This window comes from Carcharhinus amblyrhynchos, chromosome 2 (genome assembly GCF_965287045.1).
Source record: "Carcharhinus amblyrhynchos chromosome 2, sCarAmb.v2.hapA, whole genome shotgun sequence".
NCBI classification, from domain to species: domain Eukaryota; kingdom Metazoa; phylum Chordata; class Chondrichthyes; order Carcharhiniformes; family Carcharhinidae; genus Carcharhinus; species Carcharhinus amblyrhynchos.
In genome coordinates, this window is record NC_137325.1 from 8,845,467 (window position 1) to 8,859,122 (window position 13,656).

A 13,656-nucleotide genomic window follows, 5' to 3' on the forward strand; every position below is an offset into this window, starting at 1 on the left:
GTTTTTTTTCTTGCAAGTTTTCTGACTAGAAGAACTGGAGCAGAATTTCCAGGCTGTTATGATGAGGCCAATGCCCTGGCCATAGAAAAAATAAGTAGTGGGGTCTGCGTGCAACCCTGTATTGCTACAGTGGGTCAGAGACTTTGCTGGATTCGTCATGATTGGCAGGAAATGCCAAAACAGCAAGTGGAGGCAATTCGATCAGGTACAGCAGCTCTGTGGGACTTCAGTTAACTACTGCTCCTGCAGGCTGTTGTGGCCAACTGAATTCAAACCAATGGATATTCATCCATGACAACATGCCAGAACTATATTGTGGTTTGTGAGAAAGGTGTCATTTCTTGGGATCAAGGAGAATCCTTCAAATTTAGTTACCAGGAAGCAAACATGGTAGTGGGTGGCCAGGGTGTGAATGGAGCATGTCTTGTCCATGGATTATGGGAGAAAATGAGAAAGAGGTTCTCCGAACTAAGAAAGAATTGCAAAACATGGCTGAAAGAAAATGAATGCATTTACTATGCACACATCATGCACTGATTCCATAACATGATGTCACATCAGCAATGTAACATAGAAGGCAGTGACTCCCATCCTATATATCTTGCATTCCCTGATTACCACGTCCATAAAGTTTTAGCTGAAATTTGGTGGCAGCTGGGCAAAGACTTCCTTTGCCTCACACAACTGTTGTAGTATTTGGCACCAAATTCTCAAGGGCAACTTGGGTACTTGCAAATGTAGTAATTTCTTCACGCAAGATAGAGTGTAGTTTGATTAGTTAGTACATCTCATGACAAATGCAAATGCTGAAAGCATCTGTTTTTACAGAAGGCTGTAAAAATCATTAAGAGAATTTTGGGGGATAGCACAGTTAACCACTATGAATCTGTGGTGATATAGAATTTGATGGCTTCATGTCATTCCAATAACGTACAAGTAATCTCTTCAACTTCTGATAGACAGGGGAATTAAAGGTTATGGGGAGAAAGCGGGAAAGTGGAACTGATCCGCTTCAGATCAGCCATGATCTTATTGAATGGCGGGGCAGGCTCGAAGGGCCAGATGGCCTACTCCTGCTCCTATTTCTTATGTTCTTATGTTCTTTTTCTTGCTCCTTAAGCTTGAATAGTGAGCAATATCCTGCACTTGTGCCCAACAACAACACTGTACTTCTGGCCATGCTATTGTGTGCTAGGTTTCAACACACATTATCCCATGCCATGTGCCTTCTAATGGATAGGAACAGGGAGGCATATATACAAGTATCTGTCAAGAGCTTCACATTCCAGCTCACACTCAGTTTACATACGTACGTAATTGGGGATGCTGATAAAGGATGAAGGGGTAATATCTGGTGAGAAATCGAGCCTCAACAGCAGAGTTCCAGGCACAGTAAAGCAGTACAAAATGAAGGCAGCTTGGCTGTTGCTTGGTAGAATGAAGGCCTGCCAACTTGCAATAGGGCTGTAGTTAGAAACCTTGATGGCTTTGCATGTAACATCAAATAGGGCCAACATTTTAGAAAGGTTAGAACAGCGCTGCTGTCTCCTTTCCAAAGGGACAAAAGTGTTCTCCTTTGCAGACCTCACTTCTATGATCTGATTGATGCATTAGTCAATCAAAGTCTGACTAATGAGTCAAATGTCTTGTCCGATTGCTGAAGAAAATTAATGTTGTGCTGATATTAGCATTAACAGGTGGGCTGCTGACGACAGCCTTCCAGCTCCATTAATGTAGCCTGGACACCTTTCTGAAGCAGTCTTGGATGGAGATTGAAAACAGGGGTGCAACTGAAAGCCTGTTTCTTGCATTTAAGCACAACACTGGTATTGAGTGCAGGGAGGGGAGGAGTTGTATTCACTCAGCTGTAGACAATTTTGAGATCTTTGGGATTCTCCAGACCCCTGCAAATCCTTTAGACTGCAAAGTCCAACTATCAGCTTTCTGAGATGTTCTCCCCCTTCAGGTGTCTCACAGGTAGACAAGAGGAAAGCCAAAGTATATAACAATACTGGGCTTGTGTCCACTGCAGGCCATGCTGTAGGCTCTAGTTTCTCTCAACTAACACCCTTAATCAGTGTCACGGTGCTTAGCACTGCCGCCTCACAGCACAAGGGACCCGGGTTCGATTCCCAGCTTGGGCCATTGTCTGTGCGGTGTCTGCACGTTCTCCCTGTGCCTGCATGGGTTTCCTTTAGGTGCTCTGGTTCCCTCCCACAGTCTGAAATGCGTGCTGGTCAGGTGCACTGGCCACGCTAAGTTCTCCCTCAGTGTACCTGAATAGGCGCCAGAGTTGGAACTAGGGCATTTTCACAGTAACTGCATTGCATTGTTAATATATGCCTACTTGTGATATGAATAAATAAACGTTAAACTTTAGTCCTTATACTAGAGATTCCAACTCATGCTAAGTACCTAGAAGTTGCAAAATAAAGCTTTAGGGGTCATCAGCTCCTTTATGTCCACCTGGTCCTATAGCTGCACAGCCAACCTTTGTTCCCCTTTGATTGCACTCCCTAGGATCCTACCCAGCGTGTACAATGGTCCCCATCATAACAGAATGGGTCAGGGTTCTCTTGGAGTCAGGTGAGCAGCCAGGAGTCCCATCTCTGTCTTCCTTTTAAAAACAAAATCTACTCTTGGAGAAAATCCAGGCCGCTAATATTCAACATAGGTGCATTCTCTATTTTGGTGTAGTTTTTAAAGCCACTTTTTATAACCAAAAACCAGACAGTTAAAGACAAAAAAAAATCAATGGTCAAAACTTCCAGTTTAACCACGTGGAGAGGTCATGTTAAAAAGTAAAGGAAAGTTTATCTATTAGTCACAAATAGGCTTACATTCACACTGCAATGAAGTTACTGTGAAAGACCACGAGTCACCACATTCTGGTGCCTGTTCGAGTACACAGAGAGAATTTTAGCATGGTCAATTTCCCTCTGCTAAAAAGGTGAGATAAGAAAATGAAATGAAAATTTAAACAGCAAACAAAAAAATCTCAACTAAAGATAAAGGAGCTTTAACTCTGGAAGGGCATTTTGGAAGCAAGATCCCTTTCCTTCGCATAAACCGGAAGAAATGGCAGAGGTGCTTAATGAGTACTTTGCCTCAGTATTCACGGTGGAAAGTGATCTGAGAGGTTGTACTACAGGTTTGCGGCAGTCTGAAAAGATTGAGTATGTGGATGTTAAGGAAGAGGATGTGTTAGAACTTTTAAACTCTATCAAGATAGACAAGTCGCTGGGACCGGATAGGATGTACCCCAGGTTACTGTGGGAGGTGAGGAAAGTGATTGCAGAGCCCCTGGCGGTGATCTTTGCGTTGTCGATGGAGACGGGTGAGGTTCCGGAGGATTGCGGATGTGGTTTCTATTTTCAAGAAAGGGAACCGGGATAGCCTGGGAAATTACCGACCGGTGAGTCTGACCTCAGTGGTTGGTAAGTTGATGGAGAGGCTTCTGAGGGACAAGATTTATGAGCATTTGGAGAAGTTTAGAATGATCAGAAATAGTCAACATGGTTTTGTCAAGGGCAGATCGTGCCTTACAAGCCTAGTTGAGTTCTTTGAGAATGTGACTGAGCACATTGACAAAGGAAGAGTGGTAGACGTGGTTTACATGGACTTTAGCAAGGCGTTTGATAAGGTCCCCCACGCAAGACTTCTTGAGAAGGTGAGAGGGCATGGGATCCAAGGGGCTTTGGCCTTATGGATCCAGAACTGGCTTGCCTGCAGAAGGCAGAGAGTGGTTGTGGATGGGTCTTTTTCTGCATGAAGGTCGGTCACCAGTGGAGTGCCCCATGGATCTGTTCTAGGACCCTTGCTGTTTGTCATTTTCATAAATGACCTGGATGAGGAAGTGGAGGGATGAGTTAGCAAGTTTGCAGATGATACGAAGGTTGGTGGTGTTGTGGATGGTCTGGAGGGATGTCAGAAGTTGCAGCGGGACATAGATAGGATGCAAGACTGGGCGGAGAAGTGGCAGATGGACTTCAACACAGATAAATGTGTAGTGGTCCATTTTGGCAGGACCAATGGGATGAAGGAATACAATATCAAGGGTAGGAGTCTCTGCTGTGTTGAAGAGCAGAGGGATCTTGGGGTCCGGGTCCACAGGACTCTTAAATCGGCCTCGCAGGTGGAGGATGTGGTCAAGAAGGCGTATGGTGTACCAGCCTTCATTAATCAAGGGATTGAGTTTAGGAGTCGGGAGATAATGCTGCAACTTTATAAGACCCTTGTCAGACCCCACTTGGAGTACTGTGCGCAGTTCTGGTCACCTCACTATAGGAAGGACGTGGAAGCTATTGAAAGGGTGCAGAGGAGATTTACAAGGATGTTGCCTGGATTGGGAGGCATGCCTTATGAAGATAGGTTGAGGGAGCTGGGACTCTTCTCCCTGGAGAGACGAAGGTTGAGAGGCGACCTGATAGAGGTTTATAAGATGTTGAGAGGAATTGATAGGGTGGATTCTTGGAGGCTACTTCCCAGGGCTGAAATGGTCGCTACAAGAGGACACAGATTTAAGGTGCAGGGAAGCAAGTACAGAGGAGATGTTAGGGGTAAGTTTTTCACTCAGAGGGTGGTGAGTGAATGGAATCGGCTGCCGTCGGTGGTGGTGGAGGCGAACTCGCTGGGGTCTTTTAAAAGACTTCTGGATGAGTATATGGGATCTAATGGGATTGGGGGTTATAAATAGGTCTATGGCTTAGTAGGTGTACAAGTGATCGGCGCAACTAGTGGGCCGAAGGGCCTGTTTGTGCTGTAGTGTTCTATGTTCTATAAAATTTAAATGCATGTGCCAGTCAAAGTAAAAAGTAGCTACAGAAGGAACAGATCTTGACATTACTCAAGTCTTGTTAAAGTCCACCTGGCAGGTGGGTGTTTTTAAATAAAACTGTCCCTGATGCAGTTAGGGAATTATTTTGCTTTTAAGATCTAGGTCAGAATTTTCCAGCTGTTCTTGCTGGCAGGATTCTCTGATCTTGCTGCAGTGAACAAAGATTTGGCTCAGGGCTATATTCTCCATCCTTCACTTGCAGCAGTGGCGGGGCACGAACAGCTGGAAAATTCCGGCCCTCATCTTTCAGGAAAAGAAAAGTTTGATCTTTCCCAAATGAAGATGTGCAGTTCTGAATTCCCAATCCACCAGCTGATATTAACATATTCACTTGGGGAGCAGCTCAGTAGAGTTTAGCATTGATCAACAGACTTTTTGGTCAGAATTTTACCGACACACCCGCTTGAGGCTCATACGATTGTGCCTGAGGCCAATGGGATTCTGCGAGCCTCACTTGCCCCAATTTCAGGGTGGGCGTGCCGGTAAAATTACGGGCTTTGTTTCATGTCTGGATGACAAGAGGCACCAGAAAATGGAAACTTCACTACCAAACTGGTAGTGACTATTCCAGTCTAGGAAATAAAAGAGGAAACACAGCAATGTACATTTAAATCAAGGGTAATGCTGCATGGGAAGCATTTAAAAAATTGAAAGTTCTGGTGGCACTGTATTTTGAACAAAGCATTTGGGCAGTTTGAAATCATATTTTCATTTTTGTGCCAAGCAGTGAGTTACACTGCGTCAGTGAATTATAAGTGGGGCAGAACGTAGAGCAGGACTTAGAGCAAGCAATACATTTTATAGCTAACAAACTATTTACTGAGCAGAGTCAATTAAAAGGAGACACTGCAGCAAACAGTCGACAGAGTCTATTTTAAAAAATCTCCACTGCAATCATGATTAAAACCACAGAAACCTCACCCAATAAAATCAGGGTGATGTCTCAATCAAATGCAGTGCATAGAGGTAAGTTACACATAAATTGTGTGCATAAAATCAATCCAAGTTACTCACAGCAGTCAGTCCAGGCTCCATCAAATGGATCACGCCCATTCTGGCCAGCAATAATGGTGTCATTATATGTAACCATGGAGATTGTGCAGATCCATCAAGAATTCAGTGAGAATTCTATAAACCTATATGCAGAAGCAGTTAATGTGAACAGCAATTATGGCTGAACTGTGTCCATTCATAAAGTTCCATCATAAAAAGGTGAACTTTAGGGGGCTTTAGTTCAGTCGGGCAGCATTGTTGGTGCAGGCTTGGAGGGCCGAAGGGCCTGTTCCTGTGCTGTAATTTTCTTTTTTTCTGCCAATTCACTATGAAAGCAGAGATAACTTTAACCTATTTCTTTAACAATGCCAATACAGGAGTTCTTTCTAATCTGAAGAACAGATGAATTGACCATGGGGGCATTCTTACCACCCGTTCACACCATGCTTCCACTGCAGCGAAGATGGAGAATTTGGTGACAAGCGAAATCTCCGTTCACTGCAGCAGGATGGGAAAATCCCACTGGTGTGAATGGTCAGAAAATTCTGGCCCATTTATCTCATTTGGTATTTGTGGGTCCTAGCAGTGCACAAATTGGTTGCTGTATTTGACTGGGGGTTGTGAATAGTCTGGGATGTTATGTAGTATGGTTTATAAAATAAGCTCATGTCTTCTTTGAAACTTCAATTACAGTCACTAGTAATTCTTTACTTACAAGCAATGCTCCACAATTGACAAGAAATTCCTTCGTGATAATCTGTGGTCTAAAAATCTGAAAAATAGATTTATGATGCACATCCTTAGCAACACTTAATTAAAAAAAAAGCATCACCTAATTTTACACATCCCTGACACTCTTATTGTGCTCAGTGTAGAAAACATATTACTACACGATGAACATTTCTTTCTCCGTCAGGTGCTTGATAAATGCAAGTTTTACTTGCTACTTTTGAATAGATTGCTCTCAAGAATTCATACCTAACAAACAATTCAATAGAATCATTGAATAGTTATAGCAGAGAAGGTGGTGGCCTATTAGCCCATCATCTCTGTGCTGGCTCCCTGCAAAAGCCATTCACCAAATCCCACTACTCTGTCCTTTCCATGTAGCGTCACCATTATTTTCTCTCCAGTTTAGTTATCCAATTTCCTTCTAAAAACCATGATTGAATCTGCCTCCAACCACATTCTCAGGTAGTAAGTACATTCCAGATCTTGTGGAACAATTATTTCCTCATGTCACTGTTGGTTCTTTCATCATTCACCTTAGTGTCCTCTGGTTCTTGATTCTTCCTCCAAGGAGATCAGTTTCTCCTCATCCACTTTGTCCAGACACCTCCGATGGAATTCCACTGCCCCTCCCGCCAAGGAATTAGAGCAGGCGAGGGGTGGAGAATGGAAATGTCCATTGACCTCAGGTGGGATTTTCCAGTCTTGGGTTGAGCAAGGCCATAAAATCCTGCCATTTGTGTTTTGGATACCTCAATCGGCTTGCACTCGTTAGAGTTTAGAAGAATGAGGGGAGATCTCGTTGAGACGTATAAGATGATGAATGGGATGGATAGGATAGAGGTGGAGAGACTCTTCCCGCTCAGAAAGGATAGTAGGACTAGGGGGCACACCCTCAAGATAAAGGGGGGGCGGTTTAGAACGGAGTTGAGGAGGAACTTCTTCACTCAAAGGGTGGTGAATCTCTGGAATTCTCTGCCCGTTGAAGTGGTGGAGGCTACCTCGCTAGATATTTTTAAGACGCGGGTTGATGGGTTTTTGATAAGCGAGGGGATTAAGGGTTATGGGGAGAGGGCGGGAATGTGGAGCTGAGCCAAGACAGATCAGCCATGATCTTATTGAATGGCAGGGCAGGCTCGAAGGGCTGGTTGGCCTACTCCTGCTCCTATTTCTTATGTTCTTATGTTTCTCTTCTCAAAGAACAACCACTAGCTTATTCAGCCTAGTTACTAACTGAGTTCCCCCATCCCTGGAATCTTTCTCATAACATTTTTCTTCATCCTTGTTAATGCCTTCACATCCTCCCTGAAGTGTGGTGCCCAGAACTAGACAGAATACTCCAGCTGAATCTGAAACCAGTTAGTTCTTTTGTTTTTATACCCTGCGCCTCTATTTACTAAGGGCGAGGATCCTGTATGCCCCTTTAGCCACTTTCTCAGCCTGCCTTGACACCTTCAATGCTTTATGCACGTAAAACCCCAGCTCTCCACTCCTGCACCTTTTTTGGAGTTGGATCCTTTATTTTAAATTCACTCTCCTTATACTTCCTAACAAGTATTCTCACTTCATATTTCTCTGCACTAAATTTTATCTGCCATTTGTCCGTCTATTCAACCAGGCTATTTAAACCTCTTGAAGGCTATCCAATCCTCTTCTTAGTTCACCTACTTCAAAGTTATGTGTATTCTGCAAATTTTGAAATTGTGCCCTGCACACCCAAACCCAGGTCATTAATACAGATCAAGAACAGCAATGATTCTAATACTGACTACTGAGGAAATCCACCATATAATTTTCTCCTGTCAGCAAAACAATCATTCACCAGTACTGTCTGTTTCCTGTCCACCAACTTTATATCCATACTGCCACTGTCCCTTTTATTCTTTGGTTTTTAACTGGACAAGACTGCTACGTGGCACTTTAATAAACACCTTTAGGAAGTCCGTCTACATCCCATTGACCAAAATATTTTCATCTACCCTCTCTGTACTTAATTAAAAAACTCAATCTAGTTTGTTAAACACAATTTGTTTTAACAAGTCTAAGATGGCTTTCCTTAATTAACCCAGATTTGTTTAAGTGACTGCTAGTTTTGTCCCAGATTATGATTTTTAAAAGCTTCCTCATGACTGAGGTTAAACTGACTGGCCTATCCTTGCACACCTTTTGGAACAAACGGGGCCAGACTTTCAAAGGAACACAGGATCTAGTTTGGGTGGGAATTAAAAATTGTGGTCTAAGAGGGTATAATGAGCATTAGCATGAGCGCTGCTTTGATTCTTCTTGTCCATGGCTGCTTCCTGTCATGTTCCACCTCAAGGTGCTGCCTTTCTAATCAGTAACATGGTTGCCACCTGTCTTTGTTGCTGTAGCAGGTAGGCAGATCCCACCTCCTGAAGGCCTGTCTAATTGGGCACCAGGCCTCTCAGCCAATTAAGCCACGTGCATTTAAAAACCATTGTGCAAGAAATTTTCGATAGACAGGAGAGTGAAGGGTTTTAGGGGGCAGATGGCAAAGTGTAGTTGAGACACAACCAGGTCTGCCATGATCTCATTTAATAGCGGAGCAGGCTCAAAGGGCTGAATGGTCCACTCCTGCTCTTAAGTCCTAAAAGCAAGGCAACTCAGGCACAGGGTTGGGACTTGGAATTCATCTGAATGGCTTATTCCTGCTTCTATTTTCCACGTATGTAACTTAAAGGTTACAATAGGCCTGGGCCGGGGGAAGCATTTGATGCTTCCCCTCCTCCTGTAAAATCTCGACAGGTCAGGGGTGGCCGGGAGGCAACTGGGAGGCTCCCCCATTTGTTTTTATATGTGCATTCTCTGCCTTCAAGCCCAGGCTGATGGATCAGTTATGCCCACAACTCCCTGTATCTTGCATGCTCTTCATTCCTTTTTTTCACTTCTCTCCCCTTTACCTCCTTGCCCAGGCCTCCTTTCCCTACCAATCTGTCATCTTGTCCCTTCCATGTTCTTGGTTCAATTCAGGTATCACCTCTTACACCAACACTAGTTAACCTGACAAATTCCCCTTAATTTTGACTTACCATCTACCACGCCATTGGAGAACAGCAATAACCTGTGTGTACATCTTTGATGCATTAAAGCACTTGACAGGCGCATTAGTGAACAATATTTGACATTGAGCCACATTAGAAGATATTAGGCCAGATGATCAAAAGATTAAAGAGATGGTTTAAGGAGTTGAGGAGGAACTTCTTCACTCAAAGGGTGGTGAATCTCTGGAATTCTCTGCCCGTTGAAGTGGTGGAGGCTGCCTCGCTAAATATATTTAAGACGCGGGTAGATAGGTTTTTGGTAGGCAAGGGGATTAAGGGTTATGAGGAGAAAGCGGGAAAGTGGAACTGAGCCACTTCAGATCAGCCATGATCTTATTGAATGGTGGGGCAAGCTCGAGGGGCTAGATGGCCTACTCCTGCTCCTATTTCTTATGTTCTTATTAAGGAGAGTCTTAAAGGAGTGGCAATGAAACCATTAACTACATAAGTTGATGGAATTTTAACACTTTCCATTGCATTACATATGATCTGAGAAATGAGAATATGTGGCTTTATTATATATAATTACTTTGAATATTAGTTTTGGCATTGTCTGAAATAAACTTTTTTTTAATTCATTTGTGAGACATGGGCGTCGCTGGCTGGCCAGCATTATTGATCATCCCAATTCCTCTTGTTCAGAAGGCAGTTGAGGCTCAACGACATTCAGGAGTCATGCTGAGGAGTCACATGTAGACCAGACCAAGTAAGGACTGCAGATTTCCTTCCCTAATGGACATCAGTGAACCAGAGGGGTTTTTCTGACAATCAACAATAGTTTCATGGTCATCAGTCGATTCTTAATTCCAGATTTTTTTTTATTGAATTCAAATTCCACCATCTGTTCTGGCAGATTTCAAACCCAGGTCTCCAGAACATTAGTTGAGTTTCTGGATTAATAGTCTATAGTGATAATGCCACTAGACCATCGCCTCCCCCTACTGCATATAATTTTTGAAATGCTCAGTCAAATAGTTCAAAGAAAATCAGTGGAATTGGCTTTAAATTTTTTCTCCAGTAGGTTTCTCTCTCATTGCCTCCTACCTGCCATGAATATTTTCCAAAGCATATCATTTCCTGATGTTAGTGTTGGTATTTTTTCAATAAAGCAGAAACAACTTAGGGTTGATATTGCAGTTAGAAAATATTGATTCAAGGTGCTTTGAGAAACCATTACATTGAAACCATATCCAATTCTTTTGCCTTGGAGATTTCTGAGTTTTAAACAAGAAAGCTTTTGTGCACTTTGTACTAAACTTGGATAACTACCCCTCATCACGACACCATTTATGTTGCAACAAAACCCATATGTATGATGAAAAATGTTGCTTGAGGTGATCTACAACCATCGTGACTATTTTTTTTCAAAGCTAATATTTGACCTCAAAAGCCATTGCTTTTTTAAAAAATTGATTATTTGTTTTATCTCCTTAGTTAAAAACACTGAATTTTCTTTGTTATTTCATCCTAATTTTCTCAAAACATTCTGGTAGATTCATTTGGAGATTTGCATGAATATCTTACACTTAGTACAACTACAAGGCAAATCAATATTTCAATACAACTTGGTAACAAACACCCACTTTTTTGCTTCTTTTATACATTAATTTCCTGGCTAGAAGTGTGGGCACACACACACACACACACACACACACACACACACACACACACACACAAACAAACAGTTAAGCGATTCTGTTTTGAGCACTGGAAACCTTTAGAAATCAAACCCTTTCTCTTCTCAGTCATACATGCAAAACAGGAACAGGGCCAAATGGCTAACTCCTTTCAGTCTGCTCCACTATTCATAATGATCATGGTTGATTAGTCAACTCACTAGCCTGATCCCGCCAACTATACCTAACTCCTTCAGGTAAGTACCTAAAATTATATTACCTGAGCTGTCACAAGGTGGAGCATTACAGGCATCATGGGAAGGCATGTCTTTAAATGTTTTGCTTGAATAGTTGATGGATGCTTGCGTCCGGAAATGTTACACAGTGCAGAAAGAACACCACCTATTAGGTAAGTAATTTTTGTAAGTTGATAACTCCATGAATAAAATGATTAACAATAAATTGCAACAATTCATGGTGGTAGTGTGTAAAACCAACAGATATTGATCTGAAATATTGAAGCAAGCCTGCCACTTTATATTCTTTTTGTGTCCTCATTGAGAATATGACATATACTACTGGTCATCACAGTTCAAAAAGTATTTTTGTTTTTACTTAAAAATACAGAATACAGCAAGCAGAATGATTTGGGGGACGGAGGGATTGGAATTTGAGAAATGATCATGTGAAATGAGAATGTTCTAACTGGAAAAGACAGGATTGGGAAGTGGTAAGATTTTTCCTTTTAATAATCTAAAGGAATTGAATAATGTAGAATGTTACAACATATTCACCATGTCCAGAAGGCCATGTCCTGCAGCTGCGAGGGACCGGGGGCAGGGGGGAGAGGAGGAGTTGGAGCGTAGAAGTTTCTAAAGTTTATTTATTAGTGTCTCAAGTAAGCATATATTACCACTTCAATGAAGTTATTGTGAAAATCCCCTAGTCGCCACACTCCAGCATCTGTTCGGGTACACTGAGGGAGAATTTAGCATGGCCAATGCACCTAACCAGTATGTCTTTTGGACTGTGGGAGCACTCAGAGGAGACACAGGGAGAATGTGCAAACTCCGCATCGACAGTGACCCAAGTTAGAATCAAACCGGAGTCTCTGGCCCTGTGAGGCAGCAGTGCTAACCACTGTGTCACCATAAATAGACTTCCTACATCATCAGTGATGTAAGATCACATGACGAGTATGCTAAAGATAGTTCTATGTAAAGCCTTTTGCTAAGCCTTGTACTGTATTTTGTTAAAAGAATGTTTAATAAGAGTTAAGCTTTACCATCAGCCTTACCTCCACCTGTCATTGTTGATCCTCACCTAGGACTAACTAAGACCCACAATGGTGTTAACACCAGGAGTAAATAGAAGTCTAATCTCAAACTCCTCAGGACATCCCCAAGAACTTACAGCTAATTAAGTATTTGTGAAGTCATTGTTGAAACGTGGCAAACACAACAGCCAATTTACACATAGCAAGCTCAAATAAACAGCAAAAAGATAATGAGCAAATTCGTCTGTTCTTGTGATGTTGATTGAGGTAAAAATATTGGTGAAGACACTCTCCTGCATCACTGGTAGCTTCATACCTGTATCAGGACTGCATAATCTGCAGTATGTTTCACAGTTCTGTTACACAACTCCTTGATGAATCAAGGCTGCCATAAGCATTGTTGCCCTGCGAGGATTCTGTTTGCAGGATCTAACATTGGATAGGATAATAGCACATGTAACTAGCATCCTTAAGCTTCTTAGTAACGTTGCACTTAGCTTTCAGTCTTTCCTGCTCCTTCTCCTCTCCCTCCAAACAGCACAAATACAACTCAATTCCTGAACAGGTGGGAGAATGAAGTACTTGCAAATTCTCAGTTCTGATTAGAAGCGAAGAGGTGCCTTGCAGAGCCACTGCAGAGAAAAACTCTTGACATTTTGGCATCTCAACTTCTCAACCAGTCATGATCCAATTTGCTGCCGGTCCTTTTAAAAAGACTTAGACTGTTAGGTTGACTGGCCATGTTAAATTGACCCTAGTGTCAGGGGATTAGCAGGGTAAATATGTGCAGTTACGGGAATAGGGCCTGGGTGGGATTGTGGTCAGTGCAGACTCGATGGGCCGAATGGCTTCCTTCTGCGCTGTAGGGATTCTATGATTTTATTCTATGATTTCAGACACAGGCCAAACTGAACATTCCCAGTTGATATCAAGAGCATGTGCATGTGGCCTGTGACCAACCTAAGGGAGGATGCAAGACCAGATGCTGCTTCTGTGACTTATAAATATTTAAATCAGAGTGTTTCATGTTTGGCTCACTGATCCCGCCATATCTGCAACTTGAAATGTGTATTAAGCACAAGTTGGGTGAAACTGCCTCTGTCCCATTTTGTTCTGTTGCACATAACTGGTGCACCTGAAACG

At 42.5% G+C, this 13,656-nt stretch overlaps 1 protein-coding gene across 4 annotated transcripts in view; it reads right to left on the reverse strand.

Annotated features, from left to right (window-relative positions):
- ulk4 (unc-51 like kinase 4) overlaps positions 1-13,656 on the reverse strand; it is a 390,892-nt gene that overhangs the window by 217,321 nt on the left and 159,915 nt on the right. For all 4 annotated transcript variants that reach the window (XM_080201895.1, XM_080201896.1, XM_080201897.1 and 1 more), the window contains exons 24-25: positions 11,518-11,639; positions 6,546-6,602 (exon numbers count right to left, since the gene is read on the reverse strand). In XM_080201895.1, coding sequence (XP_080058021.1) covers positions 6,546-6,602; positions 11,518-11,639 — 179 coding nt within the window. The remainder of the gene's footprint in view (positions 1-6,545; positions 6,603-11,517; positions 11,640-13,656) is intronic.